This window comes from Mustelus asterias, unplaced genomic scaffold, assembly GCF_964213995.1.
Source record: "Mustelus asterias unplaced genomic scaffold, sMusAst1.hap1.1 HAP1_SCAFFOLD_1720, whole genome shotgun sequence".
Classification (NCBI taxonomy): Eukaryota; Metazoa; Chordata; class Chondrichthyes; order Carcharhiniformes; family Triakidae; genus Mustelus; species Mustelus asterias.
In genome coordinates, this window is record NW_027591665.1 from 17,636 (window position 1) to 41,418 (window position 23,783).

The following is a 23,783-nucleotide window of genomic DNA, read 5'->3' on the forward strand; positions in this document are numbered from 1 at the left end:
AGGGTGGAGAAGAGGTCCCAGTGAGTTGTCTACCTCAGGTACCCAGCCCCAGACCTGCTCATGTAAACATAGCCGCTTCAGATACATTTCTGGTCAATGGTGATCCCTCATGGGTGTTGGTATTTATTTCAAAAGCCTCAAATTCTTTGACAGAACACATTTACCCGTGGTTTCATTGCTCCTGTAGGGGAGGGCGGTGGGTGTCAGGCTTGGAGATACGTACCAGAAGATAGAATTCAGAATCTGTTTCAATCATAGAATCCCTACAGTGCAGAAGGAGGCCATTTGGCCCATTGAGTCTGCACCGACCACGATCCCATCCAGGCCCTGTTCCCGTCAGCAAGGGAGAATTTAGCACGGCCAATCCACCTAACCTGCACATCTTTGAACACCAAGGGTGAATTTAGCATGGCCAATCCACCTAACTAGCACATCGGCACGGTAGCACAGTGGTTAGCACTGCTGCTTCATGGCTCCAGGGTCCTGGGTTCGATTCTCGGCTCGGGTCACTGTCTGTGTGGAGTTTGCACATTCTCCTCGTGTCTGCGTGGGTTTCCTCCGGGTGCTCCGGTTTCCTCCCACAGTCCAAAGATGGGCGGGTTAGGTTGATTGGCCAGGTTAAAAATTGCCCCTTAGAATCCTAAGATGCGTAGGTTAGAGGGATTAGCGGGTAAATATGTGGGGGTAGGGCCTGGGTGGGATTGTGGTCGGTGCAGACTCGATGGGCTGAATGGCCTCCTTCTGCACTGTAGGGTTTCTATGATTTCTATGATCTTTGGACACTAAGGGACAATTTAGCATGGCCAATCCAGCTAACCCGCACATCTTGGGACACTAAGGGGCAATTTAGCATGGCCAATCCACCTAACCTGCACATATTTCGGACTGTGGGAGGAAACCGGAGCAGCCGGAGGAAACCCACGCAGACACGGGGAGAACGTGCAGACTCTGCACAGACAGCGACCCAAGCCGGGAATTGAACCCGGATCCCTGGGCGCTGTGAGGTAGCAGTGCTAACCCACTGTGTGAACCCGGGTCCCTGGCACTGTGAGGCAGCAGTGCTAACCCACTGTGTGAACCCGGGTCCCTGGGCACTGTGAGGCAGCAGTGCTAACCCACTGTGCGAACCCGGATCCCTGGGCGCTGTGAGGCAGCAGTGCTAACCCACTGTGCGAACCCGGGTCCCTGGGTGCTGTGAGGCAGCAGTGCTAACCCACTGTGCGAACCCAGATCCCTGGGTGCTGTGAGGCAGCAGTGCGAACCCACTGTGTGAACCCGGGTCCCTGGGCGCTGTGAGGGAGCAGTGCGAACCCACTGTGCGAACCCGGATCCCTGGGCACTGTGAGGCAGCAGTGCGAACCCACTGTGCGAACCCGGATCCCTGGTGCTGTGAGGCAGCAGTGCTAACCCACTGTGCGAACCCGGGTCCCTGGGTGCTGTGAGGCAGCAGTGCTAACTCACTGTGTGAACCCGGGTCCCTGGTGCTGTGAGGCAGCAGTGCTAACCCACTGTGCGAACCCGGGTCCCTGGGTGCTGTGAGGCAGCAGTGCTAACCCACTGTGCGAACCCGGGTCCCTGGGCACGGTGAGGCAGCAGTGCTAACCCACTGTGCGAACCCGGATCCCTGGGTGCTGTGAGGCAGCAGTGCTAACTCACTGTGTGAACCCGGGTCCCTGGTGCTGTGAGGCAGCAGTGCTAACCCACTGTGCGAACCCGGGTCCCTGGGCACTGTGAGGCAGCAGTGCTAACCCACTGTGTGAACCCGGGTCCCTGGGTGCTGTGAGGCAGCAGTGCTAACCCACTGTGCGAACCCGGGTCCCTGGGCACTGTGAGACAGCAGTGCTAACCCACTGTGTGAACCCGGGTCCCTGGGTGCTGTGAGGCAGCAGTGCGAACCCACTGTGTGAACCCGGGTCCCTGGGCACTGTGAGACAGCAGTGCTAACCCACTGTGCGAACCCGGATCCCTGGTGCTGTGAGGCAGCAGTGCTAACCCACTGTGCGAACCCGGGTCCCTGGGTGCTGTGAGGCAGCAGTGCTAACTCACTGTGTGAACCCGGGTCCCTGGTGCTGTGAGGCAGCAGTGCTAACCCACTGTGTGAACCCGGGTCCCTGGGCACTGTGAGGGAGCAGTGCGAACCCACTGTGCGAACCCAGATCCCTGGGCGCTGTGAGACAGCAGTGCGAACCCACTGTGCGAACCCGGGTCCCTGGGCGCTGTGAGGCAGCAGCGCGAACCCACTGTGTGAACCCGGATCCCTGGGCACTGTGAGACAGCAGTGCTAACCCACTGTGTGAACCCGGATCCCTGGGCGCTGTGAGACAGCAGTGCGAACCCACTGTGCGAACCCGGGTCCCTGGGCGCTGTGAGGCAGCAGCGCGAACCCACTGTGTGAACCCGGATCCCTGGGCACTGTGAGACAGCAGTGCTAACCCACTGTGTGAACCCGGATCCCTGGGCACTGTGAGGCAGCAGTGCTAACCCACTGTGTGAACCCGGGTCCCTGGGCGCTGTGAGACAGCAGTGCGAACCCACTGTGTGAACCCGGGTCCCTGGGCACTGTGAGGCAGCAGTGCTAACCCACTGTGTGAACCCGGGTCCCTGGGCACTGTGAGACAGCAGTGCTAACCCACTGTGTGAACCCGGATCCCTGGGCACTGTGAGGCAGCAGTGCTAACCCACTGTGTGAACCCGGGTCCCTGGGCACTGTGAGGCAGCAGTGCTAACCCACTGTGTGAACCCGGATCCCTGGGCGCTGTGAGGCAGCAGTGCTAACCCACTGTGTGAACCCGGATCCCTGGGCGCTGTGAGGCAGCAGTGCTAACCCACTGTGTGAACCCGGGTCCCTGGGCACTGTGAGGCAGCAGTGCTAACCCACTGTGTGAACCCGGGTCCCTGGGCGCTGTGAGGCAGCAGTGCGAACCCACTGTGTGAACCCGGATCCCTGGGCGCTGTGAGACAGCAGTGCTAACCCACTGTGCGAACCCGGATCCCTGGGCGCTGTGAGGCAGCAGTGCGAACCCACTGTGTGAACCCGGATCCCTGGGCGCTGTGAGACAGCAGTGTTAACCCACTGTGCGAACCCGGGTCCCTGGGCACTGTGAGGCAGCAGTGCTAACCCACTGTGCGAACCCGGGTCCCTGGGTGCTGTGAGGCAGCAGTGCGAACCCACTGTGTGAACCCGGATCCCTGGGCGCTGTGAGGCAGCAGTGCGAACCCACTGTGTGAACCCGGATCCCTGGGCGCTGTGAGGCAGCAGTGCTAACCCACTGTGCGAACCCGGGTCCCTGGCACTGTGAGGCAGCAGTGCTAACCCACTGTGTGAACCCGGATCCCTGGGCGCTGTGAGGCAGCAGTGCTAACCCACTGTGTGAACCCGGGTCCCTGGCACTGTGAGGCAGCAGTGCTAACCCACTGTGCGAACCCGGGTCCCTGGGCACTGTGAGGCAGCAGTGCTAACCCACTGTGTGAACCCGGATCCCTGGGCGCTGTGAGACAGCAGTGCTAACCCACTGTGTGAACCCGGATCCCTGGGCGCTGTGAGACAGCAGTGCTAACCCACTGTGTGAACCCGGATCCCTGGGCGCTGTGAGGCAGCAGTGCGAACCCACTGTGTGAACCCGGATCCCTGGGCGCTGTGAGGCAGCAGTGCTAACCCACTGTGTGAACCCGGATCCCTGGCGCTGTGAGGCAGCAGTGTTAACCCACTGTGCGAACCCGGATCCCTGGCGCTGTGAGGCAGCAGTGCTAACCCACTGTGTGAACCCGGATCCCTGGGCGCTGTGAGGCAGCAGTGCTAACCCACTGTGTGAACCCGGATCCCTGGGCGCTGTGAGGCAGCAGTGCTAACGCACTGTGTGAACCCGGATCCCTGGGCGCTGTGAGGCAGCAGTGCTAACCCACTGTGTGAACCCGGATCCCTGGGTGCTGTGAGGCAGCAGTGCTAACCCACTGTGTGAACCCGGGTCCCTGGGTGCTGTGAGGCAGCAGTGCTAACCCACTGTGTGAACCCGGGTCCCTGGGCGCTGTGAGGCAGCAGTGCTAACCCACTGTGCGAACCCGGATCCCTGGGCACTGTGAGGCAGCAGTGCTAACCCACTGTGCGAACCCGGGTCCCTGGGCACTGTGAGACAGCAGTGCTAACCCACTGTGTGAACCCGGGTCCCTGGGCACTGTGAGACAGCAGTGCTAACCCACTGTGTGAACCCGGGTCCCTGGGCACTGTGAGACAGCAGCGCTAACCCACTGTGTGAACCCGGATCCCTGGGCACTGTGAGGCAGCAGTGCTAACCCACTGTGCGAACCCGGATCCCTGGGCGCTGTGAGGCAGCAGTGCTAACCCACTGTGTGAACCCGGATCCCTGGGCGCTGTGAGGCAGCAGTGCGAACCCACTGTGTGAACCCGGATCCCTGGGCGCTGTGAGACAGCAGTGCTAACCCACTGTGCGAACCCGGGTCCCTGGGCGCTGTGAGGCAGCAGTGCTAACCCACTGTGTGAACCCGGGTCCCTGGCACTGTGAGACAGCAGTGCTAACCCACTGTGTGAACCCGGATCCCTGGGCACTGTGAGACAGCAGTGCTAACCCACTGGGCCGCTGCTCAAACATGGCACGCGCCACCTTGTAAACAGGCAGCGGTTGCATTTATGCCAGTGACTGGCGTAGAGTCTTCAAGATCTCACTACCTCTTGTGGATTCAGCTTCCGGCTAAGAGCTTTAATCAAAAAACAGGAACAAGGGAAAGCAAGAAGCCAACTTCCACATCGTGCACAGTCTCAAATTATACTCCGGAAAGATGGGATTCCCCTTAACAATACAGGAAGTATGAATACTTTGTAACGCTGAACATGGGTTTAACCAAGTCAAATTCACCTACCCCCCCACTTGACAGGGGATGTGGTGGTGGGTGTTGGGGGGGAAATGTGTGTGCCCAGTCACTATTCCATATCCTGACATGTGCTTCAAAGCTCTCAATGTCCACTGGGACAGGGTATTCCAGGGCACCTAGGAAAAATATAGGAAAGATTAGCATAGACTAGTCACTGAATTGCCACAGTGCAGCCCTAAGGAGGCCATCGAACCTGCAACGTACACAGTCCCACCCAGGGCCTTCAGAGTAACTTCATCGCAGTGTTAATGTAAGGTGGCACGGTAGCACAGTGGGTTAGCACTCCTGCTTCACAGCTCCAGGGACCTGGGTTCGACTCCTGGCTTGGGTCACTGTGCGTGTGGAGTCTGCACGTTCTCCCCGTGTCTGCGTGGGTTTCCTCCGGGTGCTCCGGTTTCCTCCCACCATCCAAAGATGTGCGGGTTAGGTTGATTGGCCATGCTAAAAATTGCCCTTAGTGACCTGAAATGCGTAGGTTAGAGGGATTAGTGGGTAAATGTGTAGTGATTTGGGGGTAGGGCCTGGGTGGGATTGTGGTCGGTGCAGACTCGATGGGCCGAATGGCCTCTTTCTGTACTGTAGGGTTTCTATGATTTCTTACTTGTGACGAATAAATAAACTTTAGTTCCTATCCCTGTAACTCCCATGTATTTACTCGACTAGTATCCCTGAACTATGGGGCAATTTAGCATGGCCAATCCACCTAACCCGCACATCTTTGGACACTAAGGGGCAATTTAGCATGGCCAATCCACCTAACCCACACATCTTTGGACACTAAGGGGCAATTTAGCATGGCCAATCCACCTAACCCGCACATCTTTGGACACTAAGGGGCAATTTAGCATGGCCAATCCACCTAACCCGCACATCTTTGGACACTAAGGTGCAATTTAGCATGGCCAATCCACCTAACCCGCACATCTTTGGACACTAAGGGGCAATTTAGCATGGCCAATCCACCTAACCCACACATCTTTGGACACTAAGGGGCAATTTAGCATGGCCAATCCACCTAACCCGCACATCTTTGGACACTAAGGGGCAATTTAGCATGGCCAATCCACCTAACCAGCACATCTTTGGACACTAAGGGGCAATTTAGCATGGCCAACCCACCAAACTCGGACATCTTCCAGACTGTGGGAGGAAACCGGAGCACCCGGAGGAAACCCATGCAGACATGGGGAGAACGTGCAGACTCCGCACAGACAGTGACCCAAGGCCGGGAATCAAACCCGTGTCCGTGGCGCTGTGAGGCAGCAGTGCTAACCCACCCTGCCATCTTTTGATGGGGAGGGACGGAGGAATGAATAACAGTCCATCAGCTGTGCAGAGCTCCCATTTTAGGTAGGCGGAGGCGAGACTTGACAACAAAACGGAAAAACAAAATGGTAGCTGCATCTAGAACAAGCGCTGCTTTTACAGGCCAGCCGTTCATGAGAGAAGTTTGGTTATCTTACAAAAATCCCCAATGTCGACAAGGGTGAAGAGACAACTTGAAGGGGAATTTGCACAACACACGCACACATTATATTGTAACCTTTAATCAAAAACAGAACTGGACTAGGGCAGCAATGGGGTTAGCGCTGCTGCCTCTCAGCGCCATGGACCCGGGTTCGATTCCCGGCTTGGGTCACTGTCTGTGCGAAGTTTGCACCTTCTCCCCGTGTCTGCGTGGGTTTCCTCCGGGTGCTCCAGTTTCCTCCCACAGTCCGAAAGACGTGCTGGTTAGGGTGCTAAATTCTCCCTCAGTGTAACCCGAACAGGCGCCGGAGTGTGGCGACTAGGGGATTTTCACAGTAACTTCATTGCAGTGTTAATGTAAGCCTTGTGAGATAAAAAAAAACTTCTAACTTTAGTGTCAGTCTGCACATTCTCCCCGTGCCTGCGTGGGTTTCCTCCGGGTGCTCCGGTTTCCTCCCACAGTCTGAAAGATGTGCTGGTTCGATGGATTGGCCGTGCTAAATTGCCCCTTAATGTCCCAGGATGTGTCGGATTCGGGGGATGAGCCATGGTAAACTGCCCCTTAGTGCCAGGGGGAGCGGCAAGGTGGCACAGTGGGTTAGCGCTGCTGCCTCACAGCGCCAGGGACCCGGGTTCGATTCCCGGTTTGGGTCACTGTCTGTGCGGAGTCTGCACGTCCTCCCCGTGTCGGCGTGGGTTTCCTCCGGGTGCTCTGGTTTCCTCCCACGGTCCGAAAGGCGTGCTGGTTAGGTGCTAAATTCTCCCTCAGTGTAACCCGAACAGGCACCGGAGTGTGGGCGACTGGGGGATTTTCACAGTAACTTCATTGCGGTGTTAATGTAAGCCTACTTGTGACACTGACAAATAAAGAATAATGTACAGATGGTTCGATACAACATTTTAATGTAAGTCTTTGCATGCGATAAACTGCAAAATATCTGAAAACCCCAACATCTCTACAATTCCTGTGAGTACAGCAGCAAAGATGTACATTTCTTATTTTTCACCTTATAAATGAAAATAATTATTACAGAAAGTGCACAGGCTAATATAGGTTTGCGCTATATATCATTAGATCACAAAATAATCAGATGTTACAAATAAAAACTATGATGAGATGCTGTACACATTTTGTATTTTGGCTGCTCTTAAATTTATTTTTCCTCTCTCCTGTTTCCTTCCCTCCCTCCCTCCCCTTTCCCCAAATTCCCAAGAGGGCAGGTTCCTGTAGGACTGTCCTAGTTCCATCTCTGCAGGAAGTCTCGTGGTGGGTCATCACCGGATCGCAATGAGTCCAACATCGATAAGCTTTTGGATCTTCTGGGCTATGACGGGATTCTTCAAGTGGCTGGAGGGGAGAGAGGAGGAGAGAGAGAGAGAGAGAGAGAGAAAGGGGGAAGGAGAGTGAGCATTAACAGCACAAGTGTGACCGGGTCAGCAACATGGTAAAACTTGTCCCCACTACCCCCACCCATAAGACCACCACAACGCAACACAAGCAAAACTTGAAATAACTTGGAACATAATAAGCTTCCATGTGACCAGCCTCCCATCCACTGACTCTGTCTACACTTCCCGCTGCCTCGGGGAAAAGCAGCCGGCATAATCAAGGACCCCACGCCACCCCGGACATTCTCTCTTCCACCTTCTTCCGTCAGGAAAAAGATACAAAAGTCTGAGGTCACGTACCGACCGACTCAAGAACAGCTTCTTCCCTGCTGCCGTCGGACTTTTGAATGGACCTACCTTGCATTACGTAGATCTTTCTCTACACCCGAGCTATGACTGTAACACTACATTCTGCACCCTCTCCTTTCCTTCTCTATGAACGGTATGCTTTGTGTAGCGCGCAAGAAACAATACTTTTCACTGTATGTTAATACATGTGACAATAGTAAATCAAATGAAATATTAAGTTGATCTTTCTCGATCTACACCCTAGCTGTGACTGTAACACTACATTCTGCGCCCTCTCCTTTCCTTCTCTATGAACGGTATGCTTTGTCTGTATAGCGCGCAAGAAACAATACTTTTCACCGTATACACATACATGTGACAATAATAAATCAAATCAAATATTAAGTTGATCTTTCTCTACACCCTAGCTATGACTGTGACATTACATTTTGATTTATTATTGTCACGTGTATTGGGATACAGCGAAAAGTATTGTTTCTTGCGCGCCATACAGACAAAGCATACCGTTCAGAGAGAAGGAAAGGAGAGGGTGCAGAATGTAGTGTTACAGTCATAGCTAGGGTGTAGAGAAAGATCAACTTAGTGCGAGGTAGGTCCATTCAAAAGTCTGACAGCAGCAGGGAAGAAGCTGTTCTTGAGTCGGTCGGTACGTGACCTTAGACTTTTGTATATGCATTCTGTACCCTCTCCTTTCCTTCTCCCCTATGTTGTCTGTATAGCGCGCAAGAAACAATACTTTTCACTGTATCCCAATATAGGTGACAACAATAAATCAAATCAGAATCATGGCCTTTGTAAGGAGGGGCCTCCGGAGCCTGTGCAAGAGTCATAAGACCATAGGAACAGAATGAGGCCACTCGGCCCATCGAGTCTGCTCCGCCATTCAATCATGGCTGATATTTTTCTCATCCCCATTCTCCTGCCTTTTCCCCATAACCCCCGATCCCCTTATTAATCAAGAACCTAGCTATCTCTGTCTTAAAGACACTCAATGACCCGGCCTCCACAGCCTTCTGCGGCAAAGACTTCCACAGATTCACCACTTTCTGGCTGAAGAAATTCCTCCTCATCTCTGTTTTAAAGGATCGTCCCTTTAGCCTGAGGTTGTGCCCTCTGGTTCTAGTTTTTCCCACTAAAGAACAAAGAACAGTACAGCACAGGAAACAGGCCCTTCGGCCCTCCAAGCCTGTGCCGCTCCTTGGTCCAACTAGACCAATCGTTTGTATCCCTCCATTCCCAGGCTGCTCATGTGACTATCCAGGTAAGTCTTAAACGATGTCAGCGTGCCTGCCTCCACCACCCTACTTGGCAGCGCATTCCAGGCCCCCACCACTCTCTGTGTAAAAAACGTCCCTCTGATATCTGAGTTATACCTCGCCCCTCTCACCTTGAGCCCATGACCCCTCGTGAACGTCACTTCTGATCTGGGAAAAAGCTTCTCACCGTTCACCCTATCTATCCCCTTCATAATCTTGTACACCTCTATTAGATCTCCCCTCATTCTCCGTCTTTCCAGGGAGAACAACCCCAGTTTACCCAATCTCTCCTCATAGCTAAGACCCTCCATACCAGGCAACATCCTGGTAAACCTTCTCTGCACTCTCTCCAACGCCTCCACGTCCTTCTGGTAGTGCGGCGACCAGAATTGGACGCAGTACTCCAAATGTGGCCTAACCAGCGTTCTATACAGCTGCATCATCAGACTCCAGCTTTTATACTCTATACCCCGTCCTATAAAGGCAAGCATACCATAAGCCATACCACTAGCGGAAACATCCTCTCCACGTCCACTCTATCCAGGCCTCACAGTATCCTGTAAGCTTCAATAAGATCCCCCCTCATCCTTCTAAACTCCAACGAGGACAGACCCAGAGTCCTCAACCCGTTCCTCATACGACAAGCTCTTCATTCCAGGGATCATTCTTGTGAACCTCCTCTGGACCCTTTCCAAGGCCGGCACATCCTTCCTTAGATACGGGGGCCCAAAAACTGCTCACAATACTCCAAAATAGGGTCTGACCAGAGCCTTATACACCCTCAGAAGTCATGAAGACAATATACCCACAGTTTTTGACAGGTTATCTTTGGCATATACTTACTCGCTGAGTGCCTGTGGATCTTTCTGCATCTGCTCCAAGATCAACCTCATAGCAGGGTCACTCATGATCTGCTGCACCTCTGGATCGCCCATGGCACGACGCTTGACCTCCTCCGGGGTATCGTTCCGATTGTACTGCATCATAAGGCAGCGCTGGTAACCCTCAGAAGCTTCCTGGGGGGTTTGAGAGAAAGGAAGGGTTATCTGTCAGGGCTGTTGTATCTCAGCTGCCAAGCCTTGACCAGGGACATCCGAAGCGGACGCTACCCGAACAGTGGGTAGCGCTCCGCGTTGCACTTCAGAATTGTCCGCACGGATTGTGGGGAACAGGCAAATTAACCACTGCTGCGGCCGCGCCCACACTCCAGCTCCCACCAATATCAGCCTCTTCCCTCAAACTAGCTTGGTGTTGACGGCTGCTGGCTCCTCGATGTGTGTAATGGCTACTTTGGGGCGGTAGGGTGTTCAAATTTGATCCAACACTTGTATTTTTGTCAGAGAGATAGAGAGAGGGAGAACAGTGTTTATGCAGACAGGGCTTAGAACCAGCTGATGTGCAGTTGATGTTGTCTACATGGACTTTAGCAAGGCCTTTGACAAGGTACCACATGGTAGGTTGTTGCATAAGGTTAAATCTCACGGGATCCAGGGTGAGATGTCTAAATGGATACAAAATTGGCTTCTTAGAGGGTGGTTGTAGAGAATTGTTTTTCAAACTGGAGGCCTATGACCAGTGGTGTGCCTCAGGGATCAGTGCTGGGTCCACTGTTCTTTGTCATTTATATTAATGATTTGGTTGAGAATGTAGGAGGCATGGTTTGTATGTTTGCAGATGACACTAAGATTGGTGGCTTAGTGGGCAGTGAAGAAAGTTATCTCCAATTGCAACGGGATCTTGATCAATTGGGCCAGTGGGCTGACGAATGGCAGATGGAGTTTAATTTAGACAAATGCAAGATGATGCATTTTGGTAGATTGAACCCAGGGCAGGACTTACTCAGTTAATGGTAGGGCATTGGGGAGAGTTACAGAACAAAGAGATCTAGGGGTACATGTTCATAGCTCCTTGAAAGTGGAGTCACAGGTGGACAGAGTGGTGAAGAAAGCATTCGGCATGCTTGGTTTCATCGGTCAGAACATTGAATACAGGAGTTGGAATGTCTTGTTGAAGTTGTACAAGACATTGGTAAGGCCACACTTGGAATACTGTGTGCAATTCTGGTCACCCTATTATAGAAAGGATATTATTAAACTAGAAAGAGTGCTGAAAAGATTTACTAGGATGCTACCAGGACTTGAGGGATTGAGTTATAAAGAGAGGTTGGATAGACTGGGACTTTTTTTTCTGGAGCGTAGGAGGCTGAGGGGTGATCTTATAGAGGTCTATAAAATAATGAGAGGCACAGATCAGCTAGATAGTCAATATCTTTTCCCAAAGGTAGGGGAGTCTAAAACTAGAGGGCATAGGTTTAAGGTGAGAGGGGAGAGATACAAAAGGGTCCAGAGGGGCAATTTTTTCACACAGAGGGTGGTGAGTGTCTGGAACAAGCTGCCAGAGGTAGTAGTAGAGACGGGTACAATTTTGTCTTTTAAAAAGCATCTAGATAGTTACATGGGTACGATGGGTATAGAGGGATATGGGCCAAACGCAGGCAATTGGGATTAGCTTAGGGGTTTTAAAAACAAAGGGCGGCATGGACAAGTTGGGCCGAATGGCTTGTTTCCATGCTGTAAACCTCTATGACTCTATAACCAGCTCTCAAACTGGGGGGGGGGGGGGGGGGGGTGCGGCACAGTGGTTAGCACTGCTACCTCACAGTGCCAGGGACCAGAGTTCGATTCCCAGCTTGGGCGACTGTGTGTTTGTGTGTGTGTGTGTGTGGGGAGTTTGCACATTCTCCCCGTGTCTGCGTGGGTTTCCTCTGGGTGCTCCGGTTTCCTCCCACACTCCAAAGATGTGCAGGTTAGGGTGGATTGGCCATGTTAAATTGCCCCTCAGTGTCCAAAGATGTGCAGGTTAGGTGGATTGGCCATGCTAAATTGCCCCTTAATATCCAAAGATGTGCAGGTTAGGTGGACTGGCCATGCTAAATTGCCCCTCAGTGTCCAAAGATGTGCAGGTTATGGTGGATTGGCCATGCTAAATTGCCCCTCAGTGTCCAAAGATGTGCAGGTTATGGTGGATTGGCCATGCTAAATTGCCCCTCAGTGTCCAAAGATGTGCAGGTTATGGTGGATTGGCCATGCTAAATTGCCCCTTGGTGTCCAAAGATGTGCTCATTAGATGGATTGGCCATGCTAAATTGCCCCTAAGCATCTTTTTTGTTAAAGCCAGATATAAATTATTAAATTAATACCTCAGCTATTCCCCTGTCGACAGGCGTACATCCCCTGTTCTAGCAGCTTTACTCCTTTTACCAGACTGGTACTATTTATATGCCGATAGAAGACTTTGGGATTCCCCTTTATGTTAGCTGCCAGTCTCTCTTCATGCTCCCTCTTTGCCTCTCATTTGTTTATTCATTTCCCCTCTGAACCGTATATATATTCAGCCGGGTTTGCTGTGGTATTATCCACCCGATAGCTGTCACCAGCATATTTTTTCCCTTCATCTTGATCTCTATGGCTTTGGTCATGATTGAATGATGGAGTGGACTCGATGGGCCGAATGGCCTTACTTCCGCTCCTATGTCTTATGGTCATCCAGAGACCTCTGCATTTGTTAACCCTCCCTTTTCCCCTCCGAGGGAACACCTGATATCAACCAGATCGACGACTTCTATTTTTATCCCTTTCCAAATACCGGGACAGAATAGAAGGTCCCTTCAGCCCACCCAAACCATCAACTCACGTTAACGCGTCTTTCCGCGGGGAGAAAGCCAGCCCCACGGCATGTCCCTGCTGCAATACGCCGTGCTGCCTAAAACTGCACACAGTCAGAGTTTTAACAACACCAGGTTAAAGTCCAACAGCTTTATTTGGTAGCAAATGCCACTAGCTTTCGGAGCGCTGCTCCTTCGTCAGATGGAGTGGAAATCTGCTCTCAAACAGGGCACAGAGACACAAAATCTAGTTACAGAATACTGATTAGAATGCGAATCCCTACAACCAGCCAGGTCTTAAAGATACAGACAATGTGGGTGGAGGGAGCATTAGGCACAGGTTAAAGAGATGTGTGTTGTCTCCAGACAGGACAGCCTGCAAGTCCAGGGGGCAAGCTGTGGGGGTTACTGATAATGTGACATAAATCCAACGTCCCGGTTTAGGCCGTCCTCATGCGTGCGGAACTTGGCCATCAGTTTCTGCTCTGCGACTCTGCGCTGTCGTGTGTCGTGAAGGCCGCCTTGGAGAACGCTTACCTGAAGATCCGAGGCCGAATGCCCGTGACTGCTGAAGTGCTCCCCAACAGGAGGAGAACACTCTTGCCTGGTGATTGTCGAGCGGTGTTCATTCATCCGTTGTTGCAGCGTCTGCATGGTTTCCCCAATGTACCATGCCCTCGGGACATCCTTTCCTGCAGCGTATCAGGTAGACAAGGTTGGTCGAGTTGCAAGAGTAGGTACCGTGTACCTGGTAGATGGTGTTCTCACGTGAGATGATGGCATCCGTGTCGATGATCCGGCACGTGTAGTATTCTGTAACTTGATTTTGTGTGTCTGTTTGCACTGTTTGAGAGCACATTTCCACTCCATCTGACGAAGGAGCAGCGCTCCGAAAGCTTATGGTGTTTGCTACCAAATAAACCTGTTGGGCTTTAACCTGGTGTTGTGAGACTTCTTACTGTGTTCACCCCAGTCCAACGCCAGCATCTCCACATTAAAACTGCACAGCCAGGGACTCCAGCCTGCAATGCTCCCGCTCTCTCTCTCTCACTCGGATAACATCATAGCCAACATGAACCGAACAAGAAAAACGACCCGGTCATACCTTGGAATTAGAGTCCAGATCAAGCGCTTTCTGATAAACATCCATCGCTTTGGAGAAATCCTTCAAGGCTTCGAGGGCCGCTCCTTTCCTTGTGTAACCCTTAACTAATCAAAATGAAATTAATAAGTCAAGAATGAATCAGGCAGTGTACGGAATCAAGCTTCATTTGCAACTTGCATACATTGAGTAACAGCAGACTCTGTATGAGACAAAAGATATTCAAAACTAGATTTTCTCAAAAGGAATATGGTAGCTATATTTTGATTCGCATACATAGACGATTTAGAGTTGGGGACCAAGTGTAGTGTGTCAAAGTTCGCAGATGGCACCAAGATGAGTGGCAGAGCAAAGTGTGCAGAGGACGCCGAAAGTCTGCAAAGGGATATAGATAGTCTAAGCGAGTGGACGAGGGTCTGGCAGATGGAGTACAATGTTGGTAAATGTGAGGTCATCCATTTTGGTAGGAATAACAGCAAAATGGACTATTATTTAAATGGTTAAAAAATTGCAGCATGCTGCTGTGCAGAGGGACCTGGGTGTCCTTGTGCAGGAATCTCAAGGAGTTGGTTTGCAGGCGCAGCAGGGAATTAAGAAGGCAAATGGAATTTTGTCCTTCATTGCGAGAGGGATGGAGTTTAAAAACAGCGAGGTTATGTTGCAGCTGTATAAGGTGCTGGTGAGGCCACATCTGGAGTACTGTGTACAGTTTTGGTCTCCTTACTTGAGAAAGGATATACTGGCACTGGAGGGGGTGCAGAGGAGATTCACTAGGTTGATTCCGGAGTTGAGAGGGTTGGCTTATGAGGAGAGGCTGAGTAGACTGGGGCTATACTCATTGGAATTCAGAAGAATGAGGGGCGATCTCATAGAAACATATAAGATTATGAAGGGAATAGATAAGATAGAAGCAGGGAAGTTGTTTCCACTGGTGGGTGAAACTGGAACTAGGCGGCATGGCCTCAAAATAAGGGGGAGCAGATTTAGGACTGAGTTGAGGAAGAACTTCTTCACACAAAGGATTGTGAATCTGTGGAATTCCCTGCCCAGTGAAGCAGTTGAGGCTACCTCATTGAATGTTTTTAAGGCAAGGATAGATAGATTTTTGAACAGTAAAGGAATTGAGGGTTATGGTGAGCGGGCAGGTAAGTGGAGCTGAGTCCACGAAAAGATCAGCCATGATCTTATTGAATGGCGGAGCAGGCTCGAGGGGCCAGATGGCCTCCTAGTTCTTATGATTGCCAGGCTAACACTCGCCTCTGTGCTCTACTAATGTTCCGAGAGCGATCCACTCACTCACTAGATTTTTTTGTCTGCGATGCAAGACTGGTCTCAAGTGTACGGAATATTCAGCATCTCCTTACGCCCAGTGATCCCAGGATAACCCTCAGCAAGAGGTGTCTGAACCAGCCTCTTAGCTGGTGTATGGGCAGCACGGTGGCACAGTGGTTAGCACTACTGCCTCACAGCGCCACGGACCTGCGTTCAATTCCGGGCCTTGGGTCACTGTCCGTGCAGACTCCGCACATTCTCCCCGTGTCTGCATGGGTTTCCTCCCGGGTGCTCCGATTCCCTCCCACACTCCAAAGATGTGTAGGTTTATGGGATTGGCCATGCTAAATTGCCCCTTAGTGTCCAAAGATGTGCAGGTTAGGTGGATTGGCCGTGCTAAATTGCCCCTTAGTGTCCAAAGATGTGCAGGTTAGGTGGATTGGCCATGCTAAATTGCCCCTTAGTGTCCAAAGATGTGTAGGTTAGGCGGATTGGCCATGCTAAATTGCCCCTTAGTGTCCACAGATGTGCGGGTTAGGTGGATTGGCCATGCTAAATTGTCCCTTATTGTCCAAAGATGTGTAGGTTAGGTGGATTGGCCATGCTAAATTGTCCCTTATTGTCCAAAGATGTGTAGGTTAGGCGGATTGGCCATGCTAAATTGTCCAAAGATATGCAGGTTAGGCGGATTGGCCATGCTAAATTGTCCAAAGATGTGTAGGTTAGGTGGATTGGCCATGCTAAATTGTCCAAAGATGTGTAGGTTAAATCAATTAGCGGGGTAAATCACTCTGTCAGAGAGTCAGTGCAGACTCGATGGGCTGAATGGCCTCCTCCTGCACTGTAGGAATTCAGTGATACATTCAACCCTGAAATCATAGAAACCCTACAGTGCACAAGGAGGCCATTCGGCCCATCGAGTCTGCACCGACCACAATCCCACCCAGGCCCTACCCCCACATATTTTACCCGCTAATCCCTCTAACCTACACATCCCAGGACTCTAAGGGGCAATTTGTAACCTGGCCAATCAACCTAACCCGCACATCTTTGGACTGTGGGAGGAAACCGGAGCACCCGGAGGAAACCCACGCAGACACGAGGAGAATGTGCAAACTCCACACAGACAGTGACCCGAGCCGGGAATCGAACCCGGGACCCTGGAGCTGTGAAGCAGCAGTGCTAACCACTGTGCTACCGTGCCGCCCTGGATGAATCATTTACCGTGTTGCAACTTGGCAAGTAAACTCCTCTTACCAGTGCCTTAATGAAGCAGCACAAAGTTCCAGGAGGCCAATGGAATCCGATTGCATCAGAGGAAGTAACTGCCCGCCAGAACAACATTCTGAACCAAGCTTTTAGAAGCATGCCTTCTGACGGCCATGAATCATTAACAAAGCAAATCAGACTTGCGTGTTTGGGATAGATGGATCCAATGCCGCTCATTCCTTATTAACAAAATTAGCATGAATTTGGGGCGTCACAAAAAACCAGCGCAACACAGGGCAACATCAGTGCTACTTACGGAACGTGTGATCGAGACGGATACACTCCTCACAGTCCTGTACACAAGGAAAAGGCATCTCAAGTTATTGCCAGTTACTATTCGCGTACAATTCGCAAATCAAGACACAGGGTTGATTAAACTGCCACAGTTTGTTGAAAAGTGGAAGGTTGTTAAAAAGTAAAGTTTATTTATGAAGTGTCACAAGTCGGCTTACATTCATAGAAATCATAGAAACCCTACAGCACAGAAAGAGGCCATTCGGCCCATCGTGTCTGCACCGACCACAATCCCACCCAGGCCCTACCCCCATATCCCACCCACTAATCCCTCTAACCTACACATCTCAGGACACTAAGGGGCAATTTTTAGCATGGCCAATCAACCTAACCCGCACATCTTTCGGACTGTGGGAGGAAACTGGAGCACCCGGGGGAAACCCACGCAGACACGGGGAGAACGTGCAGACTCCGCACAGACAGTGACCCGAGCCGGCGATCGAACCTGGGTCCCTGGCGCTGTGAGGCAGCAGTGCTCACCCACTGTGCATGTTGGGGCCAGAGATGACTTGACAAAAAGTTAAAGTTTATATCTTAGTCACAAGTACATTAACACTGCAGTGCAGTTACTGTGAAAATACCCTAGCTGCCACACTCCGGCGCCTGTTCGGTTTACACTGAGGGAGAATTTAGCACGGCCGATGCACCCTAACCAGCACGTCTTTCGGAATGTGGGAGGAAACCCACGCAGACACGGGGAGAAGGTGCAAACTCCACACAGACAGTGATCCGAGCCGGGAATCGAACCCGGGTCACTGGCGCTGTGAGGCAGCAGTGCTAACCACTGTGCCACCGTGCCGCCCATTGTAGGAATCAAAAGAGAATAAAATTCATCCAGTCCATTAAACGGAAAAATAAATTAATGGTGAATCCGTTTTACGACCACATTGGTTAAAAATTAGATGGAGAATATTCTGCACTCCCTTACAAGGGCTGATAACCTTCAAGACCTATAAATAACAAGGACAGTTACAGACGCAAGCATTCTGATGACAACCTAGAATTTATCCCCCCTGCCCGAATCACACATCAAAAGATATTAGAAATAGCATCAAAAACAAATTAGCATCAGAAATACCGACAGTGCAGATTTAAATTCGGAATCTATCTGAATAACGAGTTCAAAACCAGTCCTCTTCCCGACATTGCGCGTCTAACACTGGGAAAATCAACAACCTCCATTCATCACCCCTCCACCTCCTCAGGGGAAGTTAGAAAATGCCATCCTACTAACTACAACATCCTGGCTGGCTGGCTATAGTTGGCAGGCTGTGAATGAAAATGTTTTTTTTTTCCCACTGTCTGAAGCAGGCGCCGAGTTGAGGTGGATTTTCAATGGGCCACAGATGAATAATCAACTTTCTTAAACAAAGTGCTCTGATTCCTTTTCCTATTTCCCTGGAGCGAGCCAGACAGTTATTCCAAACATCTCCACCAACTGGAATGAAACACTGCCAAGCTGAAGCACGCATTCTGCCTTCCAAAGCAAGGACATTTCAGTTGGCATAGAATCATAGAATCCCTACGGTGCAGGAGGAGGCCATTCAGCCCATCGAGCCTGCACTGACCACAATCCCACCCAGGCCCTATCCCCCGTAATCCCATGTATTTACCCCGCTAATCCCTCTAACCGATTCATCCTGGGACACTAAGGGACAATTTAGCACGGCCAATCCACCTAACCTGCACGTCTTTGGACACTAAGGGACAATTTAGCATGGCCAATCCACCTAACCTGCACATCTTTGGACACTAAGGGACAATTTAGCATGGCCAATCCACCTAACCCACACATCTTTGGACACTAAGGGACAATTTAGCATGGCCAATCCACCTAACCTGCACATCTTTGGACACTAAGGGACAATTTAGCACGGCCAATCCACCTAACCTGCACGTCTTTGGACACTAAGGGACAATTTAGCACGGCCAATCCACCTAACCTGCACGTCTTTGGACACTAAGGGACAATTTAGCACGGCCAATCCACCTAACCTGCACGTCTTTAGACACTAAGGGACAATTTAGCACGGCCAATCCACCTAACCTGCACGTCTTTCGGACCGTGGGAGGAAACCGGAGCATTTAGAACTGAATAATCTCATTAGCGATAGACGGCATGGTTTTGTACGAGGGAGGTCATGCCTCACAAATTTGGTCGAGTTTTTTGAGGAGGTGACAAAAACGATTGACGAGGGAAGGGCCGTGGATGTCGTCTGTATGGATTTTAGTAAAGCGTTTGACAAGGTCCCTCATGGCAGGCTGGTGCAAAAGGCTAAATCTCACGGGATAAAAGGTGAGCTAGCTAGATGGGTGGAGAACTGGCTTAGCCACAGAAGACAGAGGGTAGCAGTGGAGGGGTCTTTTTCCAGTTGGAGGTCTGTGACTAGTGGTGTTCCGCAGGGCTCTGTACTGGGATCTCTGCTGTTTGTGATATATATTAATGATTTGGAGGAAGATGTAGCTGGTGTGATCAGTAAGTTTGCGGGTGACACAGAGATTGCTGGAGTTGCGGATAGTGATCAACATTGTCAGAGAATATAGCAGGATTAGATAGGCTGGAACATTGGGCAGAGAAATGGCAGATGGAATTTAATCCAGATAAATGCGAAGTGATGCATTTCGGTAGGTCTAATGTAAGGGGGAGCTATACAATAAATGGCAGAACCATCAGGAGTATAGACACACAGAGGGACCTGGGTGTACAAGTCCACAGATCCTTAAAGGTGGCAGCACAGGTGGAGAGGGTGGTCAAGAAGGCATATGGCATGCTTGCCTTTATTGGACGGGGCATAGAATATAAAAGTTGGCATATGATGTTGCAGCTGTATAGCACGTTGGTTAGGCCACATTTGGAATACTGCGTCCAGTTCTGGTCACCACACTACCAGAAGGATGTGGAGGCTTTGGAGAGAGTGCAGAGAAGGTTTACCAGGATGTTGCCTGGTATGGAGGGTCTTAGCTATGAGGAGAGATTGGGTAAACTGGGGTTGTTCTCACTGGAAAGACGGAGGATGAGGGGGTGATCTAATAGAGGTGTATAACATTATGAAGGGCATAGATAGGGTGAACAGTGGGAAGCTTTTTCCCAGGTCGGAGGTGACGAACACAAGGGGTCACGGGTTCAAGGTGAGGGGGGCAAGGTTCAACACAGATGTCAGGGGGACGTATTTTACACAGAGGGTGGTGGGGGCCTGGAATGCGCTGCCGGGCAAGATGATTGAGGCGGACACGCTGGGATCGTTTAAGACTTATCTAGATAGCCACATGAACAGACTGGGAATAGAGGGATACAAAAGAATGGTCTAGTTGGGCACATGAGCGGCGCAGGCTTGGAGGGCCGAAGGGCCTGTTCCTGTGCTGTATCGTTCTTTTTTCACCCTGAGGAAACCCACGCAGACACGGGGGAGAACGTGCAAACTCCACACAGTGACCCAAGCCGGGGAATCGAACCCAGGCGCTGTGAGGGCAGCGAGAAGTCTCACAACACCAGGTTAAAGTCCAGCAGGTTTATTTGGTAGCACGAGCTTTCTGTGAGGGAGCAGTGCTAACCACTATGCATGTTGGGGGCAGAGGTGACTTGACAATGTGGATGCTGACAGGATGTCTCCCCTTGTGGGAGAGACTAGAACCAGGGGGGCACGGTTTAAAAGCAAAGGGTCTCCCACTTAGGAGGGAGACGGGTTTTCTCACAGAGGGTCGCCGGTCTGTGGAACTCTTCCCCAGTGTGGAACTCTTCCCCAGAGAACAGTTGAAGCAGGGTAATTGAAAATTTCTAATGTAGTAGATACGATTCTTCACTGACAAGGGGATCAAAAGTTAGAGATGGTGGGAGGGGCAGGGAAAACAGGGAATTGGGGCCACAGTAAGATCAGGAGCTTATTGAATGGCCCAGAAGGTTCAAAGGACCTAAAGGCCTATCTCAAACACGTTTGTTTGTACGAATATCGTGGGCTCACGTTATCAAAATACATTCTGGAAACTACATCTTGTAAAACATGGGTGACACAGTGGGTTAGCACTGCTGCCTCACAGGCGCCAGGGACCCAGGTTCGATTCCCGACTTGGGTCACTGTCTGTGCGGAGTCTGCACGTTCTCCCCGTGTCTGCGTGGGTTTCCTCCGGGTGCTCCGGTTTCCTCCCAAGATGTGTAGGTTAGGCGGATTGGCCAGACTAAATTGCCCCTGAGTGCCCGAAAGATTAGCAGAGTAAATATGTGGGGATGGGCCCTGGGTGGGATTGTTGTCGGTGCAGGGTTGATGGGCCGAATGGCCTCCTTCAGCACTGTAGGGATTCTATGTTTGTCCTGTCCAAAATTTTCTCCTTGCCGTACCTATATATATTTTTTATTCATTCAAGGGATGCTGGTCACACTGGCTGGGCCAACATTCATTGTCCATCCCCAACTGTCCTTAAGATAGTGAGTGAGCTGCCTTCTTGAGCCACTGCAGTCCATGTGGTGTAGGTACACCCACTGTGCTGTTAGGGAGGGAGTTCGATGATTTGACACAGTGACAGTGAAGGAACGGCCGATATATTTCCAAGTCGGGATGGTGAGTGGCTCGGAGGGGGAACTTGCAGGTGGGGGTGTTCCCCATGTGTCTGCTGCCCCCCTTGTCCTTCTAGATGGTAGAGGTGGCGGGTTTGGAAGGAGCTGTGGAAGGAGCCTTGGTGAGTCGCTGCGGTGCATCTTGTAGACGGTTCACACGGCTGTCACTGTGCGTCGGGGGTGGAGGGAGTGAGTGTTTGTGGATGGGGTGCCAATCAAGCGGGGCTGCTTTGTCCTGGATGGTGTCGAGCTTCTTGGAGCCGCACCCATCCAGGCAAGTGGGGAGTGTTCCATCACACTCCCGACTTGTGCCTTGTAGATGGTGGACAGGATTTGGGGAGAGTCAGGAGGGGAGTTACTCTCCGCAGTACCCCTAGCCTCTGACCTGCTCTTTGAAACCATAGAATCCTTGCAGTGCAGGAGGAGGCCATTTGGCCCATTGAGTCTGCACTGACCACAATCCCACCCAGGCCCGATCCCCGCAACCCCACACATCCATCCCGCAATTCCCCCCAACCTACGCTTCCCGGGACACTAAGGGGCAATTTAGCGTGCCCGATGCACCTGACCCGCGCGTCTTGTAGCCACAGTGTCTGCAGAGCTGGTCCAGCTCAGTTTCTGGTCAATGGCCACCCACAGGATGTTGATAGTTGGGGGGGGGGGATTCAGTGATGGCAGTGCCATTGAATGTTCAAGAGGCGATGATTAGATCCTCTCTTGTTGGAGATGGTCATTGCCTGGCACTTGTGTGGCGTGAAATACTTTTCACTGTATACTAATACATGCAATTTTACTGACCGTGTGTGTGTGTGTGTGTGTATGTGTGTGTGCACGCGCGCAAGAGGAACAGTTGTGGAAATATTTACCTTCAGAGCCAGCTGGAATTCTAAGAGCTTGGTGCAGCAGGCGGCTCGATTACTGTAGAGTTTAGCGTCAGTCGGGTTGCGTTTAATAGCTTCTGAGTAATGTTTCATAGCCTGTGGGTAATCACCTGTGAGGGAAATGAGAAATGGTCACCTATACGTTACATACCATCATTCAGAGGCATGCGAGCATCATGCAGGAGCTATGCAGGCCACGCTCAAACGTGCAGCCCTCAAATCAAAAGGTATGGATGACGCTTCGTGGGATTTCACTGATTGCAAACGTGGTTCATAGAAATCATAGAAACCCTACAGTGCAGAAAGAGGCCATTCGGCCCATCGAGTCTGCACCGACCACAATCCCACCCAGGCCCTACCCCCATATCCCTACATATTTACCCACTAATCCCTCTAACCTACACATCCCAGGACACTAAGGGACAATTTTTAGCATGGCCAATCAACCTAACCCGCACAGCTTTGGACTGTGGGAGGAAACCGGAGCACCCGGAGGAAACCCACGCAGACACGGGGAGAATGTGCAAACTCCACACAGACAGTGACCCAAGCCAGGAATCGAACCCGGGTCCCTGGAGCTGTGAAGCAGCAGTGCTAACCCACTGTGCCACCGTTCAGTGACTTAAAGATTAAAAACTTCTCTTTAGAACATGCCCATCATTCTTTTCACACACATCATCCAGTCTACACATAAAGATGATAATACTCATCACTCCCCAGTGTCTCTCTAACAATAAGTTTATTTATTAGTGTCACAAGTAGGCTCACATTAACACTGCAATGAAGTGACTGTGAAAATTCCCTGGTCGCCCACACTCTTGTTCGGGTTACACTGAGGGAGAATTTAGCACCCTAACCAGCACGTCTTTTGGACTGTGGGAGGAAACCGGAGCACCCGGAGGAAACCCACGCAGACACGGGGGGGAGAATGTGCAGACTCCGCACAGACAGTGACCTGAGGCTGTGAATCATAGAATTATAAAACCTACAACGCGGAAGGAGGCCATTTGGCCCATCGAGCCTGCACCGACAACAATCCCACTCAGGTCCTGTCCTACCCCAAAACCCCACATATTTACCCTCCCCATCCTCCTAACACTCAAGGGGCAATTTAGCATGGCCAATCAACCTAACCTTTTTTTTATTCATTCCTGGGACATGGGCGTCGCTGGCTGGGCCAGCATTTACTGCCCATCCCTAGTTGCCCTTGGAGGGCAGTTGAGAGTCAACCACATTGCTGTGGCTCTGGAGTCACATGTAGGCCAGACCGGGGTAAGGACGGCAGATTTCCTTCCCTAAAGGACATTAGTGACCCAGATGGGTTTTTCCGACAATGGGTCATCAGTAGATTCTTAATTCCAGATATTTTTTATTGAATTCAAATTCCACCATCTGCCGTGGCGGGATTCGAACCCGGGTCCCCCAGAACATTAGCTGGGTTTCT

At 51.2% G+C, this 23,783-nt stretch overlaps 1 protein-coding gene across 1 annotated transcript in view; it reads right to left on the reverse strand.

Moving 5' to 3' along the window:
* Positions 1–7,240: 7,240 nt before the first annotated feature.
* The window catches only part of stip1 (stress-induced phosphoprotein 1), a 36,664-nt gene continuing 20,121 nt past the window's right edge, over positions 7,241–23,783 (reverse strand). The window contains exons 9-13 of the mRNA XM_078206686.1: positions 22,325–22,449; positions 16,872–16,908; positions 14,078–14,181; positions 10,152–10,324; positions 7,241–7,702 (exon numbers count right to left, since the gene is read on the reverse strand). Coding sequence (XP_078062812.1) covers positions 7,630–7,702; positions 10,152–10,324; positions 14,078–14,181; positions 16,872–16,908; positions 22,325–22,449 — 512 coding nt within the window. The 3' untranslated portion in view covers positions 7,241–7,629. The remainder of the gene's footprint in view (positions 7,703–10,151; positions 10,325–14,077; positions 14,182–16,871; positions 16,909–22,324; positions 22,450–23,783) is intronic.